Below are 15,824 nucleotides of genomic sequence, written 5' to 3'. Positions count from 1 at the left end.
AAATAACCCTACCTAACCTTAGCTAATCCTAACCCTACCCTACCTAGCCCTAACCGTAGCTAACCCTCTAAACCTACCTAACCCACTAGATCCCTCCAAATGCCAACATAGCCCCAAAGGTGTCATAATTTAGCAAACGACACTTAATGAAAGCCTTCATGACACCTTATTCATGCTAATGACAGTTAATGACAGCGTGATGTCAGCCTTTCGTATAAAACTTCAAGTGAAGTGTTCCCCAAACATCTATGGGAAATCTATACAGCAGGTTGTGAAAAATGTTCTTACATCAATAAAGGACGCGTTAATGTAGTCGGTGAACTCCTGTCCTCTTTTCACAGAGAGTATCACTCGGTTGAAATCATCTGCAAAGAGTAAAAAAAAAAGGGGGAAATGAAACTTTTGAAAAAGTGAGTCCTAATGAAACAAAACTTGAAAAGGGCTGATGAAAAGAGAGCCAAGGAAAACTTCAGATGTGTTTTTTTTTTAAGCCAAATACACCCCAGTCTTTCCCAGTTTTTAGTACAAAAGTTTTTTTTAGCCACTTTCAACTTGGTAGCGCGTTAAAAGATCACTGATCACACAGATGTGTTGTAATTAGATGTGGCTCTGTGTACAGCATCGGCAAAACCCCCACTTTGATGCTAATCAACGTTTTATATGAAAGGTTATCTGTGTAGTCTTTACATGGGATGATCTGAAGCACACGGTTCTTCTTCATGTTGGCAGGAAGGTTCCCAGTTCTCATGTTCTCCTTCATGATGCGAACGGTGGTCACCTTCTGAAACCGAAGCAGAACATTAGCGATAAAGTTTGGTTTTTATTGTTAATCTACTGATGCTAAACCAGGGAAATTGGCTTCAAAGTGAAACAAAAGGCGCAGATGTCGGGCGAAAAACATTTGTTAGAGGTGGAGGAGATTAGAAGGAGAAGAAGATCCATTGGGGAATAATTGCTCTTACGGCGGAGGAGGGCTCGTTGCAGCAAAAAAAAAAAAAAATTTCACAGAGCAATAGTAAATTCTGTGGCAGATGGTTGCGCCTTATAAAGTTTTAGTTGATCCAAAGCATTGTTATTTATGTTACTACTGCCAAGAGCAGCACCCTGGGCAAGTTTTCCATGAAAATACACCCATGCAGGGCACAGGGTGTATGGGACGATTCATCACCGACTGAAATGTTTAAGAGGGAGCTTCTGTTTTTCGTACCCTGAACTCCTCCTCCAGGCCCTGCCTGTCGTGTGGAGCCCTGGTGTTGTGAAGCCTCTGCAGATGGCCCTCCAGAGAGCACACATCCAGCTCTGTGTCTCCATACAGATAGTACTCCAACAGAGCCTGGTAGATGAAGGAGTACTGCATCTGAGGGGAAAGTAGATGGAAAACGACAGGAAGAACAAACATACATTGTTTTAGTTTTTTTTCCAAAAGTATCCTCTGCGATCTTGATTGTTTATGCCCACGACTCGAGCCGTGAGTCGAGCTGTCAGAGAAAAGGAGCAGCAGGTCGGGAAGGGTCAATACGTACATCTGTCTGAATGAGCTGACAGCGCTGCTCTCGTATTCTGCTCACGAAGCCAAAGACATCCAGCCTCTGCTCCATGTGCATCATGTCGATCATGCTGTCAATGACAATGAACGTCCCAGTTCTACCAACCCCAGCGCTGAGGAAGACACAAACAACAACAAGGCATAAGGTCTTCTTCTCTGGAACAAGTGTAGCAACAACACAAAACATGACAAAAAGGGGAAGTTTACTGTGACGTAAACAGAGGTGTAAAGATTGCTGATATAGCCTACTCAAGGCGAAGTACTGTTACTTGATTGGTACTCAAAGTAAAAGTTACGGTCACATTTTATTTGAAGGAGTATACATAAGACTGACATTACAGTACATTGTCATAATTATGACATGACACCTGGCATTATCATGAACAAGGTGTCAGTCATGAAGGCTGTCATCAAGTGTTGTTCGCTAACTTCTGACACCTTTGGAGCTATGTTGGCATTGTTTGGGTTTGGTGGAGGGATGTAGTGGGGTTAGGTAGAGTTAGGGTTAGGGTTAGGGTTAGGTAGGCGTAGGGTTAGGCTTAGCCTTCATTACACCTTATTCATGCTAATGACAGGTGCCATATCATAATAATGACAGCGTAATGTCAGCCTTTATGTAAAAAAACTTCATGTAAAGTGTTACCAAAATTACTAGTTACTTTCACCCCTTACGTTTATTTTTGGTAATAAATCTTGCCACGGGAACTAAATTTAATTTTCACAAAAGCATCTGTATAAAATAAAAGGTTTGTCAAAATAATAAATGATAAATAAAACAGTAACGTGAGTACTTGTAATCTGTTACTTTCACCTCTGGATGTAAGCATATGGTTTCAGAATGTGGCTTTAACAAAGATGTCAGTTAAAAAAGGCCAGGAAGGAGCATATGCAGAAGTGCTTTAGCGCTGAAACCTTCATGAACTCTTAATAGATTTACAAAGGTCAGTTCAGCAGACGGCACCTCAGGGAACACAGAGCAGTCTCTCTCCCACAGCACCTGTTGCAGCATTTGTCGCCGACATTTTGATCAGTGACGTCTTTAGTTGATGGGTCAGCCAAACATTAGCACACATCATGCAATTTTACAACAACATCAGCTTTTGGTTTCATGTTTAATAAGAATCTTAATTTTTGAGCATTGAGAGGGAAGATTTATTCTTGTATGACCAACATCACATTAATCATTTTCGATGTTGTTTTCTTTCTACAGCAATGCATTTATCAAAGGGAGAATATAAACAGAGAAGGCAGTGTTACACCTTGGTGAGGGGGAAGGGAACAGGGAAGAGGAAGTTAGAGTAGTTGACTATTTTAAGCTGAGAGTAACAATTTTTTTTTACAAATAAACATTTTCTATGAACTTTTTTTATTCTTTTTTTTGTAAGAATTTGATTTAAATTTGCTATCACAATCCTCTGAGCTTCTCGGGCCCTGATGAAGTAAATAATGATGCTTGTCAGGTCTGTTTGTATTTTATGAATTTTATTACTTTACTTAAAATTGCATCCATTTATTTAATAACAGAGGTGAAAGTAATGGATTACAAGTACTCACGTTACTGTAATTGAGGTGATTTTATGGGTACTGTGAGTATAATTCTACAATCAGTAATTTGTTACAAACCTTTGTATTTGTGGAAGATAAATTAAGTTTCAATAGAGCAAGATTTGGTCTGTTTCTTTTTAAGTTCATACATGAGATGTTTACTGTACACAAGGGAACCGTGGCAAGATTTATTACCAAAAATAAACGTGGGGGGTGAACGTAACTAGTAACTTTTACTTTAACTTTATTTTCTGTAGGACTTACTTGTACTTAAAGGTCCCATATTTTGCTATTTTTCACCCATCTCTATTTGTTCTAAGAACTCCAACATCATTGTATTTGAGGTTTATTTTCCCAAACTCGCCTGTTTTATAGAGTTTTAGACCTCTGAAAAGTCACTTCCTGAGCAATTCTAAAAACGGGCTGATTTGCGGCCTACTTATGCATATTCATGAGTAGGCGTGTCTGTAGATGCGATGCACACACACTTGTCATTTTTTTTCAGCCAAGAAACTGCACATTACAGTAAAACACATGGCTATTTAAGCGGCTTTTGTGATTGTGAGTCAGAGTGTGCACCGTGCGGCAGCGTTATATGTCTGCAGAACCAGAGCAGCAGCAGCAGCAGTAGAAGCAGCAGCAGAGGAGTAACCATGGATGGAAGACCAGAGCATAAGCTTTGATAAATTACATTAATAAATAAATAAAAAACACTTTAGGATAAAATTTTGATCTATTTTTAGGTCTAAAGAGCCTAAACCATAAAGGAGGATATGCAGTGACACTGTCTGACTCCATCTCACCTGCAGTGCACGACAACCGGGCCAGCGTACGATGGATTGACAGCTTTGACCTTCTTGAGGAACTTCAACATGCCGATGGGAGTGAACGGCACCCCGAAGTCTGGCCAGCTGGTAAAGTGAAGTTGAGTGACCAGTCTGGGAGCTCGGGGGCCGTCAATTCCTTGCTGGGAAGTGATAGACACAAGGAAAATTTATACCTGGGCGTGATCAGCGCTGTGGTAGAAACACAAATCACTCAGCTGACTTGACATGTGTCGTTTCCATGAGGTCAAACAACTACAAACTTCCATAGAAAAGATCCACTGACTTTTTTTTTTTCCCATCCTTTTTCTTTTCGGGACATATTGTAATTATCAAACACTGGCTGTGCTTTGCCTCGCTCTTACATCGTATCAATACACAGGAGAGCTGCATTTCATTCTCTTGAACACTCCTCTGTGTTCAGAGAGCTATGTGTAAAAAAGCACCCAGTCTGTCAGCTCGTACTGGGAAGCACAGGCACAGCTTTACCAGTCGGAGAGGGTGTGTGTGTGTGTGTGTGTGTGTGTGTGTGTGTGTGCGCGCGTCTGGCTTCAGATGGAGACGGAACAAAGGGAATTTTTTTTGCAACTGAAAGCTTTGCCGTACACGAAGCCGCCATCCAAGTTGGCAGTGGAACAGATGAGAGAAGAAACACAGGCAGAGTGTGTGTGCACGACTTTAGAAAGACAAAAACCAACAATGCACTTTGAAACACACTGAACACTTTATAACTACGCTTACATATTTATCATCAACGCCGCGCCTGATATCTATAGCTCCTAATACTCTTTAATGTGTTTCCATGCACTTTTTTTTTTATATCCTGGATGTTTTTATATTCTGTTTCCTGTTACAGTTCAATAAATGAACTAATTTCCCCATGAGGAACATTACTTTTCACACCATCCACAGTAGCTTCTTTATCACCAATATTACATTTTTAATGAGAATTTTCCAATTACGGTATGTGAGCAACTTTTTATCTTTCTTAGGGATAAAAAGAACTATACGCACAAAAATACATCATGATACAAACAAGAAATGAATCTTAATGTAGGGATAGTGTTTCAATTAAACATCTATCTATAGAGGAAGGAAGGAAATCATTAAAGAAGGAAAAGAAGGGGGAAGGAAGGAAGGAAGGAAGGAAGGAAGGAAAAAACTAATGAAGGAAGAGAATGAGGAAGGAAGGAAGGAATGGAGGAAGAAAGGAAGGCAGGAAGGAAAGAATTGAAAAAGTAACGGAATGAGGAAGGAAGGGAGGAAGGAAGGAAATAAGAAGGAAGGAAGTAAGGAAAGAAGAAAGGAAGGCAGGAAGGAAATACATAATTAAAGGAGGAAGGGAGGAAGAAAGGAAGGAAGGAAAGAATTGAAGAAGGACGGCAAGGTGGGAAGAAGAGGAGGAAGACAGGATGTGAGGATGTGAGGAAGGAAGGCAGGAAGCAAAGATGAAAAGTACAAACTTCCAATGCACATAATGCTTTGTTTAGCAGCTTTAAAGGAGTCACTGGGTGTTTGTTGTGCCAACTGAGACATAGTTTGATGATTGGTTCAGTATTTCACCATATGTTTTTAGATACTGTGTGTGTTGTATACTTACATATTGAATGTAAAACTTTCTAATGGTGTAGTCCACCAGCACTGTGAAGTCCTCCATCGCCACTCTGACATTGCCGTACATCCAGCAACCTTTTTCTGGCCAGTACTGACAACATTTGTCCTGAATTAAAAGTCACAATAGGAGAGAAGCTGTTACACTGTAGGAAAATATACAACTGGTTATTACTACGGCTGTAAAGATATAAATCAGCAATGGGCAACTTTGATCAGAGTGGAGGCCACAAAAAGATGATGATCTGAAGGCCACAATATCATAATATAATCTTTGTTTTTAGAATATCGACTAATTTGAAGATTAATTCAGTGAACAATAAAGGGTTTAGTATGTTTTTGTTGTCATGCTATATACAGTATTTTGTTGTTTTTTCTGTATTTTTATTGAAATTTTGTATATTTTTCTCTAATTTTGTGTGTTTTTGTGTTTATTGTTTGTGTTATTGAAGTCATGTGCATTTTTTGGTCATTTTGTGCATTTTTGAAGTTATTTTGTGTGTGTTGTCTTATCGCTTTAGATATTTATTATGTCATTCTGTCCGTTTTTGTTGCTGTTTTGTAAGTTACAGTATGAGTCAATTTGTTTGTTTTTATTTTGTTATATTGTGTTTTGGAGTCATTTTTTCTCTTGTTTTGTTTATATCCAGATAATTTTCTGTATATTTGTAGTCATTTTATTTCTTTTTGGAGGACATTCATGTATTTTTGTTGTCCTTTTGAGAAATATTTAGTAATTTTGTTTATTTTCATTGTCCTTTTGTCCAATGTTTTGTTATTTTGTGTATTTTGTTGTCATTTTGTGTCTTTTTTTGTCTTTTTTTTGGAGTAACTTTGTAGATTTCATTGTGTTTTGGCTGTTTGAAGTGATTTTGTTGTGTTTACTTTGGGGCCCGTGCAAACATAAACTGAGGGCCGCATGTGGCCCCCGGGCACCCAGTTGCCCATATCAGATCTAAATCTTGTATCAACCTGAGTCAAAGGCATTTAAAGTGACTTTGTGCGACTCCGCCAGTCAATAAGATCTTCACAGTGACGTTTCAACTCATTAAGTAGAATCTCAGACTAATTATCCTGAAGCCTCTAAGGATCTTATCAACAATTATTTTGTCATTGATCTCCATTGCCTCTATTCTGCCCCATCAAATATTCCGTTGAGCACTCAATTGATCATCCCTTTGAGGCTGAAGTTTAATGCAATGCTAAGTAATCTGCAGGGCAACTCCGTATGGATTCTCGGTCGAGAAAAGGGGGTCAAAGAAATTATGCCTGTGACTTTGGGTCATGAGAACACGAAACGGTTTTTGCTAATTGTGCATCGGCGCGGTATGGATTGCCCGTGCTGGCTCTATTTGAAATGAGCATAAGCAGAAAAGGGGGCGTACCTCCTTCCTTTCTTTCAGATTTGTCAGCATTACTATAGTTGATGTTTTCTGTTCCCAAATCATCCGCCAGAAGTCAGCCACCGTCTCAGGCTTTGGGCCTGAAGCGGAGAATCAACAAGAAGAACAATTACAAAGTGCAAACATTGACTTTTGCACAAATTGCACTGTTTGTACCTTGAGCTGCGATGAATTTGTTCTTCTCTTTATAGCCCTGATTAAAAAGAAAACAATTGTTACACCAAGTTTTTTACATAGACAACTTCATAGTAAGAATTACTTCTACTGTACGGCTTACGTCTATATAAGAAGCGTTTATGTAGTCTGAGCACAAATGTCCATCGAGGTAGCCCAAAGCCACCCTCGAATGATCGTCTGTGTATGACAAAGGGAGGAAATAGAATATATCAGTGAGGCTGTAAATCTGACTGCTGTGTTCCTTTAGTCAAACGCATGTTTTTACTCACAGGGTAAAATATTAGGGTATCTGTTTTTCTCTCTGTTGAGCTCTCTGCTCGCCTCCTCAAAGGATCCATGGTGGTAGTAACACGGCAGTGACTATAAAGACAGAACCAAAGCCATAGCAGGTAAAAAAGCTGTTTAACCCTCCTCCTATCCAATTTGACCCCATTTAATGCTGATCATTCAAAAAAATAATAGTTGACTTCATATTTCATGACTTTTCCTAATTTGATGGGTGCATTTGATTTGGCAAAAAAATATCAAGATGATTGTTTTTCAACGTGCTGAGTACATTGCACGCATTGGTGTTTCTCTGGGGGTCAATTTGACCCCCAATGTGTTTTACCTGTGTAAAACTTGTCTGTGTCTACACCTTCAACGTGAAAGTGACACAGAGAAGGATGTGTCTGAGACAGAAGACTTTATAAAGAATAACCCCAAATACTCTCTAGCTCTTTCTCTCTCTGATGTTTTGGAACAGCTCTTTCACAGTGAAAGTGACGTGTCTTTATACTTTATAGTGGAAAAAGCCCAAATATATTGCAAAAAAGAGATGGAAATAAGTAAATAAATACATTTTCAAGATACACTAACTCTAAAATTGAGTTGGGCCATAAATATTTTGGTAATATTTGAGGATAATAGGAGGGTTAATATAAGGTTTAATTTTAATTTATATCTTGGTGATTGTGGTTTAAATTGCCAAATGAAGACATGCTCACGTTGAATTCTTCTCTGAAAAGCTTGCCGTCATCTGCCGAACGTATGCGGTACTCCTCCTCCAACGAGTCCAGGGGGATGGGGAAGTACCGCTTGGAGCGTGAGGGAGATCTGGGGAGGAGGACCACTGTCTGCTCCCCTATTTTTAAAAGGAATATATGGTGGTCAGACCCCTAACGTCTCCCAGAGGGGAACATTACTAGCTCTCACTGCACCTGCAAAAACACGCCACATGCCTATTAAGATTTCCTACTTCTGTGGCGACATGACAAGAATGATTTCTTCCATCATAAACACGCTGCACTAAACTCTACCAGCTCAGGATTTGGCCTTTCACTTTTACTTCCCTTGGAGTGGAAGTTTATACGATTCCCTGTGAGCTGAAAGAGCAAATACCATTTCTGAACATTTGCAGATACTTTGGCCTTTAGATTGTGAGACTTGTCCGTCATATAATAACAAACAAGAAACATATTTTCTATCACCTGTGGGTTTAAATTGAAAATACCTTGTTCATCCAGGAATCCATTTGGGAGTTTTTTATCCACAGAGGTAACCAGAGCTTTCCTGTGGTTTTTGAACCTACAGAGAAAGGGAAATAAAGAAGATTAAGCGTCCAAATGGAGGCCAGTAAACATCAAACACCAAACCAGTTATCAACCATCTCAAAGAAGAAAAGCAGCTCCTCCTCATGTCGCTGTTAATGAAGATCCTAGACTTGTTCTGACCTCCTCAGTTTGTTTACCCTCTTATTTAAAGAGCAGCTGTTTACCCAAAATCCACTGCTCTCTCTGTTCACTAAACATCCCCCCGCCCTGATACAGCCTTTACCCTTGAGCTCAGGGCTTTTTAGTTTTATTTTATTTCATTTTTCCTACTGTAGTGTGTGCACTTGTATGTAATCTATTACCTAAATATGTATGTTTTCTTTTTTCTTTCTTTCTTTAGTGTTTATTCTTTTCTCTTGTGATATTTCTCAAGCGTCTGTGACATAAATCATTTCTGATTGGGATTCTGATCACACACTGTGGTAAAATGCAGGTGAGGTCGCGTGACGAAGGCTGACCTTAGACAGTAGATCGTCAGCAGGACGACGACGATGAGGAGCAGAGATATGATGAGTGTTGAGGGAAGCACATGAGCACCCTGGTGGGTGGGGCTTCCTGGATCAGAGACACACCGCAAGCAAATACAATAGTAATGTATAGAACATAAAACAGACTTCATTTAAAGCAGCGCATCTTAAAAAAAAAAGAAAGACGGAAGAACCTGTAGTAAATCAGGCTCATGACTACGTCGTCGTTGCTTGGTTGGAAATTTTATCAAATTAAAACATAATTATAATAAAGCCATTATATAAAGGCTTTCAACATTTGAAAATAAATTAATGTGGAAGATGAAGTATTAACACAGTCTTGCTCTCAGGTTCAGTTTTCAGGTGATTGATAATATGCATTTACTCTAAATATATTGGCCTAAAAAAGTACAATTGTTCTTCTTTGTAGAACTGTATTGTTCTTTGTTTATTTTGGGCAACAATTACTCATTGTTTGCCTTCAAAACATTTTTCAAAAGCAATGAATGTTTTAAAATGACTTGTCTTTGAAACAATCTGTAGCAATTCAGCATAATATCGTGTGCGACTTTTCCCAAAAATAAAATTATGGGACATAGAAGAATTTGTGATTAAGTAAAAACACAACAGACACCATTATTCATAAGGAAAAAATATTAAGTGTTATATTTTTGTATGTCCGTGCTTTTGTATTTTAGTTAATAGATTTAAATAAGTCTAAATGATGAAGCAGTGTAAAAAAGGACTTTCTTATTTATCAGATGTTTTGACAAAAAAAAGATTGTTACATTCATCTTTTCATAAAACACATTTTGATTAATACATTTTTTAAATGTCTAAATAATTTGATTTTTTTTTTTTGATTTGAAGTAAAACATATTTAACATTGTAAATAGTAGGGGTGAGTATCGGCAAGGATGTTACAATACAATACGTATCACAATACAGTATTACCACAATATCATGATATGTTGCAATATTCTACCCAGATAATATCAAAATTAAACGTAGAGATGAAAAATCAAATTTCTGTATATGTTCATCAGAAGATATTGATCATTCAGAGGACAAATTGAGTCAAAACTATTTGCTTCAAAACATCCTATTTATTATTATTATCATTATTATTATTATATCTACGGAGTCATCTACTGGAGTGGAGGTGTGGAAGTGGTAAAAACACACGTCCACGAAAATGTGAAAAATACAATAAGAAAAATTTTGATTAAATATGAGAAAAAGAAAAAAATAAACCATTTAGATTTCAAATCGGCACTCAAAAAATTGCAATGTATCGTGAAAATCGTTTTTTTTTTTCTTCACATCCCTAGTAAATAGGCAGATAGTAATTGTTTACCTGCAGTTTGATTCTCATGAGCTGAATTATTGGCAGGAATGGAGATCCCAATCAGAAACACCACCATTGTCACTGCAGATAGAGAAGAAAAACACACAGATTAATTCATCAATAGCTTCATTAGATGAAGTAATGCAATGTAAGTAATGCCCCCACAAAGCCACCAGACGGAGACAAAGCAACATGAAATACGTGCACATTTGGCACTGAGAGAGGCAGACGACAGCTCCTGCTTTGAAGAGGCTCCAGAGTGATGTCTGTGTGTATCAGTGCTGAGCAGTTTAAAGGCCTTATGGGAAATCTGCTCGCAGTCTTGTCCTGTCAGTCCGACTTGAAAGGGCAGCGTTGAATAACCTAATATTCAGACATCAAACCAGAAAGGAGGCTTTAAGCCACAGGTGACAGTAACTATACACCCTGTGGACCCGGTGGATTTGGCACAAGTGATGTTGTTAGACACAATCTCATTTTGCTGTGTGTAGTCTTTGATGTGCAGCACAGGGAGAACCTGTGCTTTAGTGACCAGACCGAAGTCATAGAAAGTTCAGAAGAAATTTCAGATTTGGGAATTTCACTTTGGATGACAAAATAGTTTCCTATGTTTCTCTGTTTGCTGGTAGAACTTTACCATAACACACACAAACCTCCTATCTGCACTTTCTAAAACAATATTATATACAGTAGTTGTTTTGTTGCCACATAATGCAGCATAATAACAGTTATTCAAACTAAATTAGGATCCCTTAAAATAGGGGTGTCCAACTCATTTAGTTTAGTCTCAAGTGGAGCAAAACCATAGAACTACTGTATTATTGTGCCCTATTTTAACATTTCCACATGCAAATATTTGTATATACATTAGTTTAATACATGCAGTTACATATTTGGGACTGAGTTATGTGCTAATTCACCAAATCACTATTGCAGGTGTCATGTCAAAGCTAAGGCCTGCCATCCATTTTTGACCCATCATCGCATTTAAGTTGATTTTTTAATGTCAAACTCATTTTAGTTCAGGGGTCAAATATGCAGCAGTTCATTTTAAGTGGGCCGCAACTTTTTTTATTTATTGTGCTTTTATTTGCATTTCCACGTATAAATACAGTACAGAATAAAATATGTACGGCATTGATGATGTCAAAGCAATAAGTGACAAATATCAGTCCTTGCAGGATATTTACTTTCAGTTTATTTGATTTTGTGACCCATGTTTATGTAATTTGGGAAACATTTTGTGAAATAGTTTGAAGAAAATTGCAAGATTTTGAAGGAATTCATAGATCTTTTGAGACAAAAAATAACAGCCATCATGTGATATTGAGTTTGTGTATTATTTTGCAGATGTCTACAATTGAATTAGTTGGTCATTTACACAATAATTCATGGTTTCTTGCTTAATTTGCTTTCTGCTGTGGACCGAATTGGATGCTCTAAAGGGCCAGATTTGGCCCCCGGGCCTTGAGTTTGACACAAATGCCCTATAGTAATGTTTCAGATGTTTGTGCAGCACTGCTTTGCTTTTAAGGAGATTCATTTTGATGTGTAGGTAGCCATTTACATCAATTAATGTAAAAATAGGCACTTTTGGGGTGAAATTCTTGGTATTTTGTTTATTAAAAAAAAAGCTTGGATTGATCTGGTTTGGTCCATTTGATACTAAACTGGGTTGAATGTTGCCCCTGAGATTAAAAAAAGAGAGTTAGGAATAATGTTTTTAACGTAACTTTCACATGCCTTAAAACATTATTCCAAAAGAAAAAAAAAGGTATTTGTGTGTTTTCTTAAATTAATATTTCATATGAGAGGGCTTGTGTTTAATTTTTAATAATAATAGTACAAAATACAGATACAAATAAAACACAAAAATCTAATCAGGAAAACACAGGTTTTTCAAAGCTTGAATGGCTGGACAACACAAATACGGACCCATTTTGAAGTTCAATCACACTCAACAATCTAACGTCACACATGACAAAAACAACACGAGCCAGATGATAAGAACAAGTGACATTAAATCAATGCATATGAACAAACCTACGTTATAGACTCAAGCTTTTTCTCTCCAGCACTAAAACGTCATCTAGCTGGAGTCCCACTCTTTTCTTTACATCGCTGGAAGCCATTAGTGATGCATTTGGGGCAAAGCGCCATGAGTGTCAAAAGAAGAAAAAAAACATGTTACAACTATGCCAGATATAAATGAATTCTGATCCTCGTGTCTTTTTTTTTTCATCTCCAAAATGTAGCAGCAAATATCTCCTAACTTGACTTCATTTCTTTCTTATTTTTTCCTCCTTTTTCCTCCAAATGAGACGGTAAGAAATCACAGAATAAATTGGGCAAACGAGGCAGATCTGACTAAATGGCTTTGATAGAATAAATGAGAGAAGCTGGAGTTGAGTGGCCTAATTTATTCTCTGTTCCGAGTCCCTTTCTTGTTATAGAGGCCACAAGTCTGAATGGAATAATTCACTGTGTCAATTTAGTTCTGGTGGAAATGGGTCATCTAGGGGCCTAATTTGTGTTTGAAAGATTTGCACACAAACCCTCAGGGGTGGGGGTGTTCATAAAACTGTATGTCCAAACACTTTGTCGAAAAGAAAAGCTACATATTAACACTTTGACATCATTGTTCGCACAATGAATTGTGTCTTACAGCCTATAAAGTATAATTGGACAAGAAAATATTCTAGAAGTTGTATTTTTGTAATGGTTTTTATACAATTATTATAGCAAATAATCAACAATCACAAAATACACACACGCAACCTGGTTTTACGTCCTATTAGTTCTGGGTAATATATCGAGAGTCGAGATATATCGACATTCCTGTTTTGGGGGATATAGAAAATTACAATATTGATATGTGATATATCTTTATTTTATAGCTTATTTTGTATTAAAATACTTGTTTTAAGAGTCGCTACTTTCCCTACTTATCAGCTAATATCGAACATCCCTAATATAACAAACTAAAATGATGATTTTTTTAAAGATTTGCTTCTTGTTATAGAAATAAAATAAACTGAAAGTATTCCTTTCACTATGTGACATGCACCACTTAGAAAATGTGACACAAAACAGACGATACGGCTGCAGCAGAAGAGAAAATAGTAACATTAAAGGAGAATAAAGAAGTACTTTTAACAGATTTTTAATTAATATGCTCTAGAGATGGACGATAATATCGACTGATATTTGCCATAGAATGTCAATCTGGGAAAAATATCGAGAGTCAAGATATATCGAGATTTCTGTTTTGGAGATACAGAAAATTACAATATCGCCTATAATGATATATCTTTATTTTATAGCTTATTTTTTAATAAAATACTCATTTTAGGAGTCGCTGCTTTCGCTACTTCTCAGAACAGCATGAAAAGCACAGTTAGACGGATTGATGAGTGCATTCTATCCCTTAGACAAGCCACACTACAGAACTCACTCACACGTGCTGCCCCTTATAGCAGTGGTTCTCAATCTTTGTTGGCTCTAGGACCCCCTTTGTCGGACACAAACATTTTGCTTAGAAAACCATAAACAATGATGGAGCATAATGACGGAATAAATGAGTGATGGTAACACACATTTTAAAGAATCTCATTTTGTAAATAAGTGGAAAAAAACGTGACCCCATTTTGATATCACGGATTTCTGACAGCCCCCAAAGATATTCGTTTTCTAGAATTTGTTTTTGATTAAGCTCTGCTCATATATGTGTGTTGTTTTAATTAAAAAACGAAAGAAAAAAAAAACATAATTAAAAAAAATTAGATTTAAAAAAAAAAATCTGTTTACATTTTTCAGAAATTTCAGATTCAGGTTGAAATCACTGATTTAGTGGCTCCTAAATAGTGTTCTACAGTTTTTATCATTTCCAGTAATTGCACGCCTGGGATGGGACCAACACTTAGTTTATCTCTCTCTCTCTCTCTCCAAAAACCCTCTAGGAAAAGATTTACTATCAATGATGTTTTGGAACAGCTCTTTCACAGTGAAAGTGACGTAGAGAGAAGTAGCCCCTGTAGTGCCATTGTGTACCCCCTTATGAGAAAAACTGCCTTATAGGAAAAAAAGCCAAAAGTGGCACATATTTGTCAGCTGCTTGTTAATAAATGTGCCTGTGTAGCATTTTGCACAAATTAAATAAAGAATTGTAATTCTGGTCAGACTTTATGGAGTTAAAAATATTGAGATTTATATCGTATATATTCTCATTTTGAGAAAAAGTATCGAGATATGAATTTTTGTCCATATGGCCCACCCTCTGCATGCCTGCACACACAGCCAGAGGCGATGTGTTGCATATGTGCCGCTCTCCGTTGGTCGAGCCAAGTCTCCCTCCAGTGTTAACAAGCTGACAGGACAGTGGCACCTGTTCCCTCCATAGTGTTCATCACATTCACTCACACATAGCCTCAGTCCCACTACAGCTCTATGCTGTGAGGCACGCTGCGTGAACGGGTCACTGCACAGGCCACAGCATACCGTATATATCTGCCATCTCCTGGCACTCAACTGCATCTAAAACACATATCCAGGAAATAGGTGGAAAGAAATCTACTGGAACAAATATGTCAGATGCTGTCATTTGGAAAAAAAACGGAAAAAAAACGTATTTAATCATTAAATGCGTTTCTGCATCACTGAAATGAGAAAATGTACCGTAAATGCAGATATAAAGTCTTAAGTGACTGTGCTGCACCAGCACATTATATGGGTATGTGAGCAAAGAGCATCAGTAGATGTTTAATTGACACCTTTAAAACCTTTAAAACACAGCTGCAGCTGATAAAATATGATTTATCTTCATAAATAATATTATCATCATGCTTGATTACATATTATATAATATTAAATAATGTGTCAAAATCAAGGCCCGGGGGGGCTAAATCCAGCCCTTTAGAGCAGGGGTGGGCCACTTATATCCACATGATCAATATTCATGTCAGCATTTAGAATAATTACCAATCTGAGTATTAATACAAGGAGGAACAATACATTTGCTTTACTCATTTAATGTGTTTTTGGTGTAAAATATTATGTTTCATTTTTTGTGTTCGTTTTATTTTATTTTTGTTACATGTGTATTTTTGAAGTCATTTTGAAGTTATTTAGTTTGTTTTTTGTTGTTTTGTATGTTATGAGCGCATTTGTGTATTTTTGTTGTCATTTTGTGATTTTGGTGACATTTTTTGTGTATTTGTTTTCTCATGAGGAATTTTTGTTGTTGTTGTTGCCATTGTGTGTTTTTGGAGTTATTTCATGTATGTTGTCTAGAGTGTACAGTATGTGTTTTTAA

The 15,824-nt window shown here is 37.2% G+C and overlaps 1 protein-coding gene across 1 annotated transcript in view; it reads right to left on the bottom strand.

Annotated features, from left to right (window-relative positions):
* Window positions 1–15,824, bottom strand: part of LOC114476740 (receptor-type tyrosine-protein phosphatase epsilon-like) — a 33,868-nt gene that overhangs the window by 7,675 nt on the left and 10,369 nt on the right. Inside the window, exons 3-16 of the mRNA XM_028468607.1 lie at window positions 10,523–10,594; window positions 9,157–9,253; window positions 8,599–8,672; window positions 8,093–8,229; window positions 7,376–7,466; window positions 7,207–7,283; window positions 7,086–7,122; window positions 6,912–7,009; window positions 5,516–5,635; window positions 3,895–4,058; window positions 1,524–1,659; window positions 1,208–1,357; window positions 688–781; window positions 289–365 (exon numbers count right to left, since the gene is read on the bottom strand). Of these exons, the coding sequence (XP_028324408.1) occupies window positions 289–365; window positions 688–781; window positions 1,208–1,357; window positions 1,524–1,659; window positions 3,895–4,058; window positions 5,516–5,635; window positions 6,912–7,009; window positions 7,086–7,122; window positions 7,207–7,283; window positions 7,376–7,466; window positions 8,093–8,229; window positions 8,599–8,672; window positions 9,157–9,253; window positions 10,523–10,589 (1,419 nt within the window). The 5' untranslated portion in view covers window positions 10,590–10,594. The remainder of the gene's footprint in view (window positions 1–288; window positions 366–687; window positions 782–1,207; window positions 1,358–1,523; window positions 1,660–3,894; window positions 4,059–5,515; window positions 5,636–6,911; window positions 7,010–7,085; window positions 7,123–7,206; window positions 7,284–7,375; window positions 7,467–8,092; window positions 8,230–8,598; window positions 8,673–9,156; window positions 9,254–10,522; window positions 10,595–15,824) is intronic.

Source organism: Gouania willdenowi, chromosome 15 (genome assembly GCF_900634775.1).
Source record: "Gouania willdenowi chromosome 15, fGouWil2.1, whole genome shotgun sequence".
NCBI lineage: Eukaryota > Metazoa > Chordata > Actinopteri > Blenniiformes > Gobiesocidae > Gouania > Gouania willdenowi.
The sequence above is the reverse complement of the archived record's forward strand: the minus strand, read 5'-3'. Positions and strand labels throughout refer to the sequence as shown.